This window comes from Epinephelus lanceolatus, chromosome 18 (assembly GCF_041903045.1).
Source record: "Epinephelus lanceolatus isolate andai-2023 chromosome 18, ASM4190304v1, whole genome shotgun sequence".
NCBI lineage: Eukaryota > Metazoa > Chordata > Actinopteri > Perciformes > Serranidae > Epinephelus > Epinephelus lanceolatus.
This window is the reverse complement of record NC_135751.1, coordinates 30,613,161-30,629,234: the sequence shown is the minus strand read 5'-3', so window position 1 is coordinate 30,629,234 and position 16,074 is coordinate 30,613,161. Positions and strand designations below refer to the sequence as shown.

Here is a 16,074-nt window from a genome sequence, read left to right as displayed (position 1 = left end):
TGCTGTCTTGACAGGTGTTGATGGTCAGGCTCTGACAGAATCTGAACCAGTGATTAAAAGGCCTGGAGAATCTCACAGACTGACCTGTACAGCCTCTGGATTGCACTTTGATAACTACTGGATGGCCTGGATCAGACAGGCTCCTGGAAAAGGACTGGAGTGGGTTGCTACTGTCACTCATGACAGTAAGAGAAAATACTACTCTCAGTCAGTTAAAGGTCGGTTCACCATCTCCAGAAACAACAACGTCGATCAAGTGTATCTGCAGATGAACAGTCTGAAGACTGAAGATTCTGCTGTTTATTATTGTGCTCGACAGCCACAGTGACTGGAGTTGGTTGAGCAGCTGTACAAAAACCTACACAACTTCTTTTAGGCTGGCAGAGCCCAAGCATGAAATGCTTTTGTAGTATGTATCTTAATTATACAACAGTTAGTTCCGGGCCTGCAATCTGATTGGTCGAGAGACAGTAAAACCGTGACGATATTGGAGTACAGCATCACGGTTATTTCACTGTGTATGTATCACTCCGCCTCACAGCTGATTGCAATCAACAATCAAATCAAAACTGACGGTTAGTGTCAGTTAGGTCAGCAGTTGCGTTGCATCCCTGGAAAAGTATTTAAACAAACTTCCGCCAGATGCAAATGCCCTTTATCTGAAGCCCAGGATGACAGCAGCTCACACAGACAATATCTGGTACACTAAAGCTCCGCTGGGAATAAACTCACTCGCACAGATGCTGCCGAAGATGTGTAAAGAGGCGGGAACAACAGCTATCTACACCAATCACAGTTTCAGGGCGACTGTCATACAGAAGCGGTCAGATGCGGGTCTTGAAGCTAGGGAGATCATGACAGTGAGTGGGCACAGGTATGATGTTTTAACGCAGCCTATATGTAAAGTTATTCTTCTAATTAGGAGTCGGCCCCTAAAATATACCTTTTGTCTTGCAGGTCTGAGAGCTCATTAAAATGCTACTGAAAGCCATCCATGGAGAGCAGGAAACGATGGAGCAACATACTGTCAGATCAGAAGGCACTGTTGGCTGTGCCTGTGAAGCGACAGTCCACCATGCAGTCACCAGAGACTGGTGACTGGAAATGTGCAGATAAATGTGTATAAAGAGTAAGTGCCTGGCGCACCATGTCTGCGTTACATAGCAACGGTGACAGCAGAGTCCTGAGGAAACTATTTTTTTTGGCGGAAGACAAATAAAATGCTTAAATTATCTAGTTTGTCCTCATTTTTCAACATTTCTTAATCAGCCTTGCTTATTTAACTGTTGAACTGTTGTATAAAAGCAGTATCACACTTGAGCTCGTGATGTTATACTCGTATCGTCATGGCTGTGATTGTCTTCAGCACGTGGCCGCAGCCGTGACGATATACGAGTATGACATCACTCCCTCTCGTGTGATATTGCTTAAATATTATACATTTCTTTTCTTAACCCTTTAAAACCGGCGGGAGCGCCCGCGATCCCATTTGCATATTGATTTTTAAATGCCGGTAGAATTGCAACCAAATAAGATAGAGCAATAATTCTTTTTGCATTTAAAACCGGAGGAGTTACTCGAACTTACCATGCATTCATCATGTCCCAGAGTGCTGTTTCCTTGCACTGACAGGTTTGTAGAAAAACAGTAAAAAGCGCAAAAAAACATTATAAACATATAACATTATTAAAAAGAACAAAAACATTATAATCCTGATTGCGGGTATTCACAGCACTTCCTGTGTTGGACTAAACGTCATCACATTGTGAGCATGAACTGTCACGTTATTTTCTTGCGTGTCTTTCTCGCGACACTACCCGCGGCAACAAGGAATGACGTCATTTCCCGGGAAATTCCTCTCTTTCTTCCGCGGTAAATATTTCTCTCAGCTTGCAGTCACACACTCACTCTCGCTCTCGTTTTGTATTTTACTCTTTCACAACAACACTTAGACACACACACACACACACACACACACACACCAGACACTCACCACACACTCGCACACATGTATTTATGGAACCGCAGCAACCCGGACGCGCGAAACTGCTTTTCTCCCGGCGCGAAGCTTTCAAGCTAATTACAGCGTCGGATGAAGATTCACTCCACTCATCTGGTCCGGATTCTGCCGACAGTGGCGATGACGCAGACCTCATCCAAGGGAGAGATCCCTCCTATGACATGTATGTATATATTCATGAAATATTGTTTGTTTTTGAGTTAGAGTAAAGTAAAGAAAATATATATGTAACACAACTGAAAGCATTTTGCACTAAATACGCACCATTATTGTATTACTCGCATGTTGAACACATCTAACACACTATGTAACATCTGTATGCAGAGTTGACGATGATGACGAGGAGGAAGTTGGGGGGTCTCCTTGCCCTGCACCCCGGAGGGAGGCAGAGGGGGAGGAAGGAGTCAGTCTCCAGCAAACAGAGGCTCCAGGTCAGAGACACTCCCTGGTGATGCAGCTGGCTGGAGAACCAAAAAGGAGCCTGACATCTTGCCACATCCCCTACCACATTTTCTGCCCAAAAGGAGGCCAGATGTGCAGCCACCTCTATCACAGTATGTGGACAATCCCTCTCCATCTGAGCTGTTCAGGATGTACTTTCACCGGGCTGCCATCAAAACACTGTGTGCCAACACCAATAAAAATGCAGCAAAAATATTGCTCATCGTGGACAGGAACTGTCACAAGACCTATCACAGCTCCCCTGGTGCTATTGAAAAGTAATGTTTGACTTTGAACTTTGAACTTTGGTTGTTCTATTGTAAATAGTTTATTTTGATGTACATGTTGTATTTTTGCTAATTGTGCACAATGTGCATTTAACTTTCGTTTTTGTCACATTTTATAAAAATGAGTGTATCTCAAAAATTAACTTGTGAAAACACTCAAAATAAATTTTCAGAGGTTTGAAAGGATTTTGTGCAACTTTTTATATTTACAATTTTGAGGGATACAGCCATGATATTTCTGTATTTAGAAAAATATGTGTAAAAACAAAAACAATTTTCATTTTTTTAGTGGTTTATTGCACTTTTTAGCAATTTCTTTCATTAGTATGGACATATGTCCACACATATTATTAAAATTTGGGATTTAAGGGTTGTATTGATGTATAGCATATACATAAATTGTAAAGATATGCTCTGGCGGACTTGTTCTTTAGTAGGTCATAAAGGGTTAATCATTTTTTGTACATGTTGTTTACATCACAAATATAAGAACACATTACCTTTGTCCCTGCAACACAGAAAGTCCTAAAAACTGTTCCTCAGGAAAATTTACTCTAAACATTAAACACACATAAAAACTCAAAAAAACTCATGGTGGAGGAGTTTGAGTGCCCTAATGACCCTAGGAGCTATGCTGTCGGGGGCATTTTGCCCCTGGTAGGGTTTCCCATGGCAGGTTGGTTCTGGGCGAAGAGTCAGACGAAGAACGGTTCAAAAGACCCTTCATGATGGATACAAACAAGGACACATGTACCCGGCCCGGAGGGTTACTGGGGCCCCGCCCTGGAGCCAGGCCTGGGGTTGGGGCCCGTGGGCAAGCGCCTGGTGGTCGGGCCTTCGCCCATGGGGTCCGGCCGGGCCCAGCCCAAACCGGCTACATGGGCTCGTCCCCCTGCAGGCCCACCACCCGCAGAGGGATCCAGAAGGGTTCAGTGCAATGTGGATTGGGCAGCAGACCAAGGCGGGGGCCTTGGCGGTCCGATCCTTGGTTACAGAAGTTGGCTCTTGGGACATGGAATGTCACCTCTCTGGCAGGGAAAGGAGCCGGAGCTTGTGGAAGAGGTTGAGCGTTACCGGCTAGATATAGTCAGCCTCACCTCAACACATAGTTCCGGCTCTGGAACCCTAGTCCTTGAGAGGGGTTGGACTCTCTCCTTCGCTGGAGTTGCTCCGTGAGAGGCGGAGGGCCGGGGTGGGCTTTCTGATAGCCCCCAGACTCTCTGCCTGTACGTTGGGGTTTACCTCGGTAGACAAAAGGGTTGCTTCCCTGCGCCTTCGGGTGGGGGAACGGGTCCTGACTGTTGTCTGTGCTTATGCACCGAACAACAGTTCAGAGTACCCACCCTTTTTGGAGTTCCTGGGACGGGTGCTGGACAGTGCCCCGACCGGGGACTCCATTGTTCTGCTGGGGGACTTCAACGCTCACGTGGGCAATGACAGCGGGACCTGGAGGGGCGTGACTGGGAGGAACGGCCTGCCCGATCTGAACCCGAGTGGTGTTCAGTTATTGGACTTCTGTGCGGGTTGCAGTTTGGCCATAACTAACACCATGTTCAAACATAAGGATGTACATCGGTGCACGTGGCACCAGGACAGCCTAGGTCGCAGGTCAATGATCGACTTTGTAGTCGTATCATTTGACCTGCGGCCATATGTTCTGGACACTCGGGTGAAGAGAGCAGCAGAGCTGTCAACTGATCACCACCTGGTGGTGAGTTGGATCAGATGGTGGGGGAAGATGCCACGCAGACCTGGCAGGCCCAAACGAACAGTGAGGGTCTGCTGGGAACGCCTGGCGGAAGAACCTGGCCAGATGATCTTCAACTCCCACCTCCGGGAGAGCTTCGACTGCGTCCCGAGGGCAGAGGGGGACATTGAGTCCGAATGGGCCTTGTTCCGCTCTGCCATTGTCGAGGCGGTGGTTGCGAGCTGTGGCCGCAAGGCCGCTGGGGCCAGTCGCGGCGGTAATCCCCAAACCCGTTGGTGGACACCAGAGGTGAGGGGAGCCGTCAGGCTGAAGAAGGAGGCCTACAGGGCATGGTTGGTCTGTGGGTCTCCAGAAGCAGCTGACGGGTACCGGCGGGCCAAGCGGAGCGCAGCGGCGGCAGTCATGGAGGTAAAAACTCAGGCGTGGGAGGAGTTCGGTGAGGCCATGGAGGAAGACTATCGATCGGCTCCAAAGAGGTTGTGGCAAACCGTCCGGCGCCTCGGGGGGGAAGGTGGCAACTTGCTCACACTGTTTACAGTGGGGGCGGGGAGCTGCTGACGTCAACTGGGGACATTGTCGGGCGGTGGAAGGAATACTTTGAGGAGCTCCTCAATCCCACCAACACGTATTCCAGTGAGGAAACAGAGACGGGGGTCTAGGGGGCAGGTCGTCCAATTTCTGGGGCAGAAGTTGCTGAGGTAGTGAAACAACTCTGAGGCGGCGGAGCCCCGGGGGTGGATGAGATTCGTCCTGGATATCTCAAGGCTCTGGATGTTGTAGGGCTGTCCTGGCTGACACGCCTCTGCAACATTGCATGGACATCGGGGGCAGTACCTCTGGAGTGGCAGACCTGGGTGGTGGTCCCCATTTTCAAGAAAGGGAACCTCAGCCTACCCGGTAAGGTCTACTCCAGGGTGCTGGAGGAGAGGGTCCGGTCGATAGTTGAACCTCAGATTGAGGAGGAGCAATGTGGTTTTCATCCCGGACGCGGAACCGTGGACCAGCTCTTTACCCTCGCCAGGGTGCTGGAGGGGGCATGGGAGTTTGCCCAACCAGTCAACATGTGTTTTGTGGATTTGGAGAAGGCTTACGACCGTGTCCCCAGGGGCATCCTGTGGGGGGTGCTCCGGGAGTATGGGGTTGGTGGCCCCTTGCTAAGGGCCATCCAGTCCCTGTACCGAAGGAGCATGAGTCTGGTTCGTGTGGCTGGCAGTAAGTCGGACCTGTTCCCGGTGAGGGTTGGACTCCGCCAGGGCTGCCCTTTGTCACCGGTTCTGTTCATAACTTTTATGGACAGAATTTCTAGGCACAGCCGAGTGGTGGAGGGTGTCAGGTTCGGTGATGGGAGGGTCTCGCCCCTGCTTTTTGCGGATGACGTGGTCCTCCTAGCTCCATCGAACAGTGACCTCCAGCTCTCGCTGGGGCGGTTCGCAGCTGAGTGTGAAGCGGCTGGGATGAGAATCAGCACCTCCAAGTCTGAGGCCATGGTCCTCAGCCGGAAAAGGGTGGATTGCCCACTCCAGGTCAGGGGGGAGGTCCTTCCTCAGGTGGAGGAGTTTAAGTATCTCGGGATCTTGTTCACGAGTGAGGGTAGGATGGAGCGGGAGATTGACAGGCGGATTGGGGAGGCGTCAGCAGTGATGCAGGCACTTAACCGGTCCGTTGTGGTGAAGAGGGAACTTAGCCAGAAAGCGAAGCTCTCAATTTACTGGTCGATCTACGTTCCAACCCTCACCTATGGTCACAAGCTCTAGGTAGTGACCGAAAGAATGAGATCGCGAGTACAAGCGGCCGAAATGAGTTTCCTCCGCAGGGTGGCTGGGCTCAGCCTTAGGGATAGGGTGAGGAGCTCAGACATCCGGGAGATACTCGGAGTAGAGCCACTGCTCCTCCCCATCGAGAGGAGCCAGTTGAGGTGGTTCGGGCATCTGGTAAGGATGCCTTCCGGACGCCTCCCTTGGGAGGTGTTTCGGGCATGTCCAACCGGGAGGAGACATCAGGGCCGCCCCAGAACACACTGGAGGGACTACATCACCCGGCTGGCCTGGGAACGCCTCGGGGTTCCTGCAGAAGAGCTGACGGAAGTGGCTGGGGAGAGGACTGTCTGGGCTTCTTTGCTGAGGCTGCTGCCCCCGCGACCCGGACCCGGATAAGCGGAGGACGACGAGTACGAGACGAGTACGAGTAATCTTTATTTTGTTTTATTGGGAACAGCCCATTGTTCCGACCATATTAAACCCATTGTTCCGAAGTCCGTTCCGAAATCATCACGCCCTGTGGTTAAGGTCTGGTTAGGTTTAGGCACAAAAACCACTTGGTTAGGGTCAGGAAAAGATCATGGTGTGGGTTAAAATGAAAAAGAAAGTGACAAACACATAAGCTGTGAGCCTGCTTCGCCTCAAGCCTTTCCCAGCTGACCGGTCGCGGCGCACCATCAAGGCAGAAATACGCCCGCCAGGAGCCGTTCATCACCACGGACCGTCGGACTAATGGGATGTCAAACCAATGACATGGACCCGTTTTATTACCCTCTCATCTACTGATGTCCGCCAAAAAGACCAAATGAAATGAAGCTCTGATCAAATTTAAACATTCTCAATTGCTTTGATGTTTTAATTTTTATTCTACAAATTTACAACAGCATTTAAGATTGTTACCAATTATATAATCTCACATTTATTTTCATCTGAATGCATTTTGTTCAGTGTTCTTCAAGTCCCTTAAAGTGATAGTTCAGGTTTTTGGACATGAAGTTGTGTGAAACGCTGACCATCTGTAGCTCTGATGTGACGGTGTCACTACTCTCAATGAACCTCCTGCTCTGAGAAATCACCCGTAGCTTACCGGAGAAAAAGTAGTTCTGAAGATGTACGGGGGACACGTAACCAAAAGCTTTTAAGCTACAAAAAAGTATGCATGTGTTTTGTTAGACTATTTCAACAATTTTAAAACATCCCCGCATTACGTCAGACCTTGCTATCAATTGGGACTATTTTCTGGCCAGTATCACTCCGCCGTGCAGGCCCGCAAGACAGCACGCCAACAGACATCAATCAGACAGTTCATCACCACGCCGTGCAGGTGCGCAGGATAGCAACGGCTAATGAAAACTTCATCAGCTGTTTCCAACAGGGAACCAGTAGGCTATTATTAGTGAGGAAAAAGATGTACTAGCCCTATATATACACCTACTACTACAGCGCGAGCACCGGCTCAGGCTCACGACACACCCTCGTCAGCTGCAGGTAAACAGAGGAATACCAAAATGGTGCAAACTTGTGATTTCTCCAGCTGTGAGAATAAAAACATTGCCGGCTCACAATTCCATCGGTTTCCTCGCTACCAAGCCGGCGAGGGTGAGGCAGCTGCGCGTATGTCAAGCTCACCTCAGCTGCCCACAGATCCCGATGGACAGAGAAAACGCAATTTCCGCACTGCTGTGCCCAAAGAGAGATACTATATTACCTAATACCAGTCCATATAACGATGTCTGTAACTGATTGTCTGTAAAACAAAATGTTTGATTGAACTAATAGCCTGTTGTGTTGTGGAGAGTACATTATACGCGGCCTCGTTTTACCGTCAGTATTTAGTTTATTATATTAGGCGAACTGCTAAATCCATGACATGAGTATTCAATCACATAGAAATGTGACTTCATATGTGATTACTACCAGTCTCTGCTTTGTTCTGGTGGTGGGTTAGCCAAAGTTGCCTACGGGCTACATCAGTAACAGGAAACCGATGGAATTGGGAGCCGGCGATGTTTTTATTCCCACAGCTAGAGAAATCACAACTTCGCACCATTTTGGTATTCCTCTGTTTACCTGCAGCTGACGAGGGTGTGTCGTGAGCCTGAGCCGGTGTTCACGCTGTAGTAGTAGGTGTATATATAGGGCTAGTACATATATTTCCTCACTAATAATAGCCTACTGGTTCTCTGTTGGAAACAGCCGGTGAAGTTTTCGTTAGCCGTTGCTATCCTGCGCACCTGCACAGCATGGTGATGAACTGTCTAATGGATTTCTGTTGGCGTGCTGTCTTGCGGGCCTGCACGGCGGAGTGATACTGGCCAGAAAATAGTCCCAATTGATAGCAAGGTCTGACATAATGCGGGGATGTTTTAAGATTGTTGAAATAGTCTAACAAAACACATGCATACTTCTTTGTAGCTTAAAACCTTTTGGTTACGTGTCCCCCGTACATCTTCAGAACTACTTTTTCTCCGGTAAGCTACGGGCAATTTCTCAGAGCAGGAGGTTCGTTGACAGTAGTGACACCGTCACATCAGAGCTACAGATGGTCAGCGTTTCACACAACTTCATGTCCAAAAACCTGAACTATCACTTTAACAAGCTGAGTTTGATAGCTCCTTTATTTCTTATTTTGTTTTAATATTTTTTAATAGAAAATAGTATTTTACTTATTAAATAAAATATAATTTCTAAAGCAGACTATGTTGATACAGTTTCCGAGCACTGTATCCAGCTTTACAGTCTGGATAAAGGATGCTGTTGACCACAATACAGTGGGTTGATGTTACATCAATATCTTAAAAGTTGTTTTTTAATGTTGAAAAGATGACCTTGGAGTCATTTTTAAGTCAAGTTTTTCAGATTCAAATGTGACCATAAGCCATGTCACGGTACATTAATGACAATGACAGGAAAAAACAACACTGAATTTAAAAGAAATCCCAGTAAACTGATTAAAACATGTACAATGCAAAATGCTAAATAGGAAGTGTGTAACATTTATAAATAGTTTTGTCAATTAGAATAGAAGTTTTGTGATATTCTTACCCACTGCTGACAGTACAGGTCCCTGTTCCTCGAGTGCAGGAAACAGTGTCAGGTTTTTGTATGAGGGTTTATCACAGTGTCCTTTGGGGTGGGTTGGGGCAGCACAGAGATATAGAGCCATACAAAAACCTAACAGCAACAATCTGCAACACTCTCCCATTCTTGTGACAGAGAAAAAGGACAGGATGAAATATTTCTCATTGGAATACGAGGTAACACTGTGTTTATCATTTTTAATGAGCAGATTAGTAGTTAAAAGTTAGCTAATCAATCGTTTAAAGTCACAGTTAGTGCGCAGCTGTAAATGTTATCTTCCAGTAAATCTTTACTTTAAGAACTGATTAAGAATCAGCACAAAACACATGATCATAGGATGACACCAGGGTATAATACTGACCAGGATTTATGTTTATTTCAGTCACATAATGACGTTTTTGTGCATTTTTCTGGTACATGAGGTTTTTGTTTAGGCACTGAATGCAGATGTAGCACTGTGATGCTTTCGACTACTGGGGCCGGGGGACTGATGTCACAGTATCTTCACGTAAGTCACATTTAAACTTTTAATTTTTAGTACGAAGTCTTTTTGTCTTTTGTGTGTTTTTAGTGTGTTTCTTGATGGTAGAGAAGTTTATCTAATGGCCTTATTTAGGTTTATACTGATGTGAAACAGAGCAGACAGATGCTTGTAACGCAGCTGTTTCTTAGAAAGCTTTGAAAACATTTTCTTTGGCATCATCACTAAATGCAGGGTTTGAGATGTTCTTAGAATTTATTCAGCTCGATTATAATTTGCTGATGAATGATTATCGTGGATATTAATTATGAACCATGCCGTACCTGGATTTGTTTTAATAAGAAGTTAGCATAAATCTAAACATATATTGTATTTGTGAGATTAATACCAGGTCAGTGTGTGTTTCGCTTAAATAACTAAACACTGAAGAAAGACATAATCAAGTACATACATTTATCTTGTATCAAAGTCAAAGTTGTTCGTGTATTAACTTGTTGATTATATCCGTTATGTTAACATTATTAGAATATGGATTATATGTCATTATTTATTCCTTTATTAGTTAATATTAAATACATAATTTAAAAAGATTGTTGAGATAAACCAGGCACGTAAGAACAATTTAGGATTTCAGTGTGTGAAATGTTCAAATCCTCCAACAACTAGTAGCATTTTATATTTACAATCACCCTGATTTAAGAGTTACAGGTGGTTATAAAGATAACAAAAATATTTTTGGGAAAAATTAATTAATTATTTTTATTCATCATATATTAGACCCAAAGTATTTGATATTAAATAAATGAATAGGGCATTTAAAGAAAGCATCAAGACATGACATTTATTAAGCTACAGTAATTTACAATTTATGGTTACATCGCATAGTATATATGTATTTATATTTTATATATGTATATCAATATATTGTATTTATTTTTATGATTTTTATGTCATATTGTCAGCCAATTGATTAGCTGTTATAATTCATATGACTCTGTATTTATATTTTAAAGTTACACTTTGAAATGAACTGTACCGACCTATTGTTTTTAATTTGAAATGAAAAAAAACAACAACAAAAAAACAAATTACTATAATGAAAAAAAAAAAAAATTCCACAAGGTCGATGCCCGACACGGCAAAAAAAGTTTTAAACTGACTAATTCTTTTTGACACAACAGTGTGGTTTTAATATTTAAATGATATTTGATCTGTGATGATATATGATCATAAACACACAGACAAATACACACAAAATCAAAACTATATATTATGTCCAGTGTCATCTTAAATATATGACAGCAAATATTCTTTGGAGGGTAAATGTTGGCAGATTGTATGCATAAGTAAATACAGCTGATTGAATTTCAAAAGGAAAAAACTATATTATATAATATCATAATGAGTATTATTTTTAAAGACGCTGTGCACGCTGACGTGCTGTGTTAATTGTATATTAACAAGAAGCTAAAAACTGACATTTAAAAGTTGTTATATGTTGATAAATGTGAAACCTGTTGTGTTTATATTGTAATCAATAAAGGGAAATTTGTATTTTATGTGAAGATAAATAATTGTTAACTGTTTATAAAATATTTAATATAGAAGAATAAAACTGTAAATTCTGTGAAGGAAAATGTCTTTACTATATTATATTATATTATATTATATTATATTATCATACCATATGAAATCATATCATATCATATTATATCATATTTTTTATACTTTATTATATTGTAAGTTACTCCGTTTAGGATCAGTATGTTTTCATCTTAATTTTCATTTCATAGCATTTTTTATTCGTATTTCACAAGTGATTGTGTGTTGTTAAAATTGTTGAAAATTAATATGAATTGTGGAAAAATATATTATTTATATATCAATTTTTTAAATTGGTCAGAGTAAAGTATAAGGTGGTAAATGTATTGTTTCTTGTTTTACGTGAAGGTAAATATGTAGTAAAGTATAATATGTGTATTCATGTACCTGTCAGTTATTTAAAATACAGGAAAACTAAAAGTAAAAGTGACAATTTTTTATGTAATAACAATTCTTGTTAAATTAGAGTGACTGAAGTTTGTCCATTAAAATAAAGAATAGTTTCTTCAGTGTCCATAGAAGACATGCTGACAGTAGCTGCTCAGTGTGTTTGATATGAAGGTGAATCCAGTATATGTAGTGAACTTTGTGCTGTATTGATGAGTAGTTTAGTGATCAGAGTCCATGTAGTTTCCAGGATCAGACTGAATGCAGTGCAGTGCTGTAAGCTGCTGCTGACTGTGTGAATGTGTGTCTGTGCTGCTTGTTGCTGCTGTCAAACTTCAGATGAGCAGGTAGTGAAGCCCGCGGTGAGCGTGTACCCAGCAGCATCCAGAGCCCACCTGGAGGGGAAGAGCTCCCTGCTGTGTCTGGCCTCAGGCATGTTTCCTCCTCGGGTCCGCTTCTCCTGGAAAAGACAAGCGGAGAATGGACCTCTGCTCCCTGCTGAGGGAGAGCAGCTGGTGCTCAGAGAGTTGGGACACACCGCCGCCATCTTGCTGTTCAGTCAGCAAGAGAACAGCACATATAAATACCGCTGCTCCGTCCAGCACCATGGGGGCACAGTGGAGGCCCAAACAGAACAAGGTAATGAAGGCTTGGTGACTGTGTTCAGCAGTGATTCAGCTTCATGTGGAGACGCTGTCAAAGAGAGCAGAGGAGCAGAGGACTGACATTTCTCACTGACACCAAACATTTCACTCCTTTTCTTTTTCAGAGGTTCCAGCTCCAGCAGCCTCCTGTCCTCCAGAGAGAGAGCCAACAGACCTGCCAGCTCTGCAGCAAGCTGACTGTAAGATCACCTGCTGCCTCTCCTTCAATGCCAATCTTTCCTTTTTCACTTCAACATTTAAAGTCACTGTCCTGGCTCCACACCTAAAAAGCTTGCTGGGGCCCTGACTTGTTGGATTTGATAAGGGCCTTTGAGCTTTCATTCAAATTGTAGCTGACCCCTGTCTTCATGTAAAGCTGGTTGTCCCGTCTGGAAAAGTCCAAGTTATACTGATCAACATCTGTGTGTGTGTGTGTGTGTCAGTGTCAGTGTCAGTGTCAGTGTCAGTGTCAGTGTCAGTGTCCTTCCAGTCTCAGTGCAGGGTGAAGCTGCTCTGTGTGCTGTACACAGTGCTGATAGTGAAGAGTCTGGCGTACTGCTGTGGACTCTCTCTGCTGATGATCCTCAGAAACAAGGGACCGTCCACCAACTGCACACATGCTGACTGACTGTTTTCTGCTCGCCTTTTCTCACCATCAAATCTCATCAATTCATCTCATTTATCACTTTGATCAGTGTTCACAAATATCACTTATGACGTCTTGTGCTTGGTTGTAAATTTTATCTTTTTATGCACAAGTTAGATAGAGTCATCCTCAACATATAAAAACATACACACACACACACACACACACACACACACACACACACACATATATATTTGCAAGCATAAATTCTGTGTTGTTATTTTAATACTTCAGTTTGTTTCCACTTTTAAATTTGACTTGTATAATGACAGAAATTGAATCTGAATCATGAGCTGTCTGTCAGATATTTTATTGTTTGTAGTATTTCTTCTGTTCTTGTGTTTCTTTTTAATACATTCTGCAGAGTGTGGCAGGTTTGTCAAATTCTTTCAGTGTCACATTCTCAATAAACTGAAAAATCAAAGTGTCTGTGTTTTATAAACCTCTTTGTTTTTATGGATTCCAGTTTGGCTTCATAGCAAATAATCAGAAACAGAATCGGCTTCATTGGCCGTGTATGTTGACACCTACAAGTCAGTAGGTGTGGGTGTTCCACCAGGTTCAGTGCTGAGCCCCTTTTATAATTGTGTCAGTGTGGATGTAAAACTTCACGCTGATGACACTGTTTACACACATGAACAAACAGCAGAGCGAGCTGCTTTGAAACTACGACTGCTATAAAATGATTACACAGCAGCTTCATCAGTCGGCCTCAAGTCTGAATGTTGCTGAAATAATGGAGCTGTTTGTTTTTATTAATCAATAAAATGTCACTTAACTATTACAGTTTCATCAAGATGAAATGGATTGGTATAGTTACTGATTAGACTGGAATTAAGATTTATATTTATGAACACATTTCAAGACAGAATCACAAAATGCTTCACAAAGAAATACAAAAGTTAGACATGCAGAAAACATATTTGTGATGAAGTCATGTATGAAGAGAATTTATCAGATAATGAAGAGATGAATTTGAACTTGTTTTTGCACTGACGTGTTAAAAATGTATGCACACTATGATCCTGAGGTGAACCAACATGGCCGCTTTAGGTCTGCTTCAGAAACAGATAGAGATGTTTTTTTGAGGGGGTGAAACAACAAGATGACTTGTTTGTCTCCGTGGTTTGTGTTTCTGTCTGAGTGGTTTGTGTTCTGTGGCTCTGATCAATGATAACAGATGTAACACTTATTTTTGGAAATGTTGCGGTGGAGGAGTCAGTGCTTAAAATCCTCTCATGCTGATTTAAAAACTCTGAAACTTCAAACTTGCCTGAAATTGTATTTTACAGAGAAATTTCTGAGAAGATTTCAGAAACAGCATTTAAGAAAAGTTGAGCTGATTTCTTGGTGTGCTGTGACTGTGAACATGCTGCTGTTTTGAACTGTAGTTTAGTTCTTATTCCCATGTGAACACTGTAGTGAGTGACTGAAGTTCCTGGAATCTGGATTTAAGCAGAGTGGATGGTTGTAACTGTCATTGTGTTCTTACTGTGAGAAAGGCTGCTGAGCAGAAACCCACACAGCCCGTCTGCTGCAGGAGAGGAAGTGTTGATGGGCTGTCAACAGTTTTTTTATGAGTTCAAATAACCACTGAGAACAGATTCATATCTGCTGCTGTGCACACTCATCAACTGCTCTCCCTCTCTGTGGCTGTTTGTCTTTTCTCTTGCTGTCTGGAAGCCTTTTTTCCACTGAGCCCTCCACCCACACACAGCTGAACTGAGCCCAGAGAGCCCTATGCTATAAAGAAGTCTTCAAACATAGATATACCTGTTAGAATCTGGCTCACAATATTCACATCTATAATCAAACTGACATTACTGTATGGTAGTGAAGTGTGGGCTCCTCTTGTAAATCAAGATCATTTGTCTGTTCAACTATGTGCTTGGAGGAGTGTGGTCATGTGTTTGATGTATGATAGCCTCGGCCACTAGTGTGTGAATGGGTGAATGTGTCATGTAGTGTTTAAGTGCTTTGAGAGAAGACTAGGAAGGTGCTGTACAAGTACAGGTCTATTCAAAGTATTATGGAAGTAATTACAATCGTCCTTTTTCATTTTAATTATAAGAGATTTGTGTCTTTTTGAAAATACTTTTTTAAAGATAATGACTCATGTTGCTCCTCCTCTTTATTATTTTGATATTGTTCATACTGGCTGAAGTTTCACCACAGGCTATAAACATTTAACACCCAATACTCACAACTGTACCTTTCCCCCAAACATTTTACATTTTTGAAAATTAATTAATTATGTTATATGTTGTTATGTTTGTCATCTCCCCAGCACCTGGAATCAACAGCCCATGTTTGATTCAGTTATGTAAATTTGGTGATTTCACAGTCGGTTAGCTCTCAAGTCTGTTATTAATAGACTCAGGAACTGAAACCTTTAGCACAGTCATGAGAAACTATGTAAAACCATTGTGAACATCTGTGAACTGATCTGAGATATTTTAATATGCACTTAAAACTGAAACAAGATCTTGACACAATATGTCCTTTTAGACCAAATGATAGTGATCACAAGAGGTGTAGCAACTCATAATGTCATAATGTAATAATTGGCTCATAATGTAATAAAATCTTGAGCTCATAACGTAATAATGTAATAACTTATTACATTATGAGCCTTACTGGTGCCACGCATAATGTAATAACAGTTCATAATGTAATAACAGCTCATAATGTAATAATGGCTCATATTGTGAGAAAAGTGTTGCATTATCATCATTCTGCCATTCCTGCAGGGGTGGAAGGAAATGCTTTCACCTCTGTGTCTCTCTGTCTGTCCGTCAGCAGGATCACACAATTTCTGCAAAACGTAGTGGAGCAATGGCCAACTTAGATGCCATATACCTCCACCCCCAATATGCGGCGGGCCACATATGTAAACAGGAAGAGAAGCCTAATTGTTTAAAGGTCAAAATTGCACACACTGACAAAGAGAATGCACTAAGGGAAGAGGTCTGTGTTTGACTATGATTTGTACATAGGTGGCACGTCAGTAACCAACTCAA

The 16,074-nt window shown here is 43.0% G+C and overlaps 1 protein-coding gene and 1 gene segment (V, D, J or C); both read left to right on the top strand.

Moving 5' to 3' along the window:
* The first annotated feature begins 671 nt into the window (after window positions 1-671).
* The window catches only part of LOC144458666 (immunoglobulin heavy constant gamma 2B-like), a 39,403-nt gene continuing 24,000 nt past the window's right edge, over window positions 672-16,074 (top strand). Inside the window, 4 exon segments of the C gene segment in view lie at window positions 672-874; window positions 2,345-2,574; window positions 9,430-9,470; window positions 9,748-9,802. Coding sequence covers window positions 672-874; window positions 2,345-2,574; window positions 9,430-9,470; window positions 9,748-9,802 — 529 coding nt within the window.
* Window positions 11,771-13,473, top strand: LOC144458651 (uncharacterized). Of its 4 annotated transcripts, none has more exons than XM_078161583.1 (3): window positions 11,771-12,403; window positions 12,534-12,608; window positions 12,870-13,473. In XM_078161583.1, exons 1-3 carry the CDS (start codon window positions 12,064-12,066, stop codon window positions 13,034-13,036), a joined length of 582 nt encoding a protein of 193 aa, XP_078017709.1. In that variant the 5' UTR covers window positions 11,771-12,063; the 3' UTR covers window positions 13,037-13,473. The 4 variants fall into 4 exon arrangements, with proteins under 4 accessions (XP_078017709.1, XP_078017710.1, XP_078017708.1 ...); XM_078161584.1 differs by having other exon boundaries at window positions 11,776-12,403; window positions 12,876-13,473; XM_078161582.1 differs by having other exon boundaries at window positions 11,776-12,403; window positions 12,858-13,473.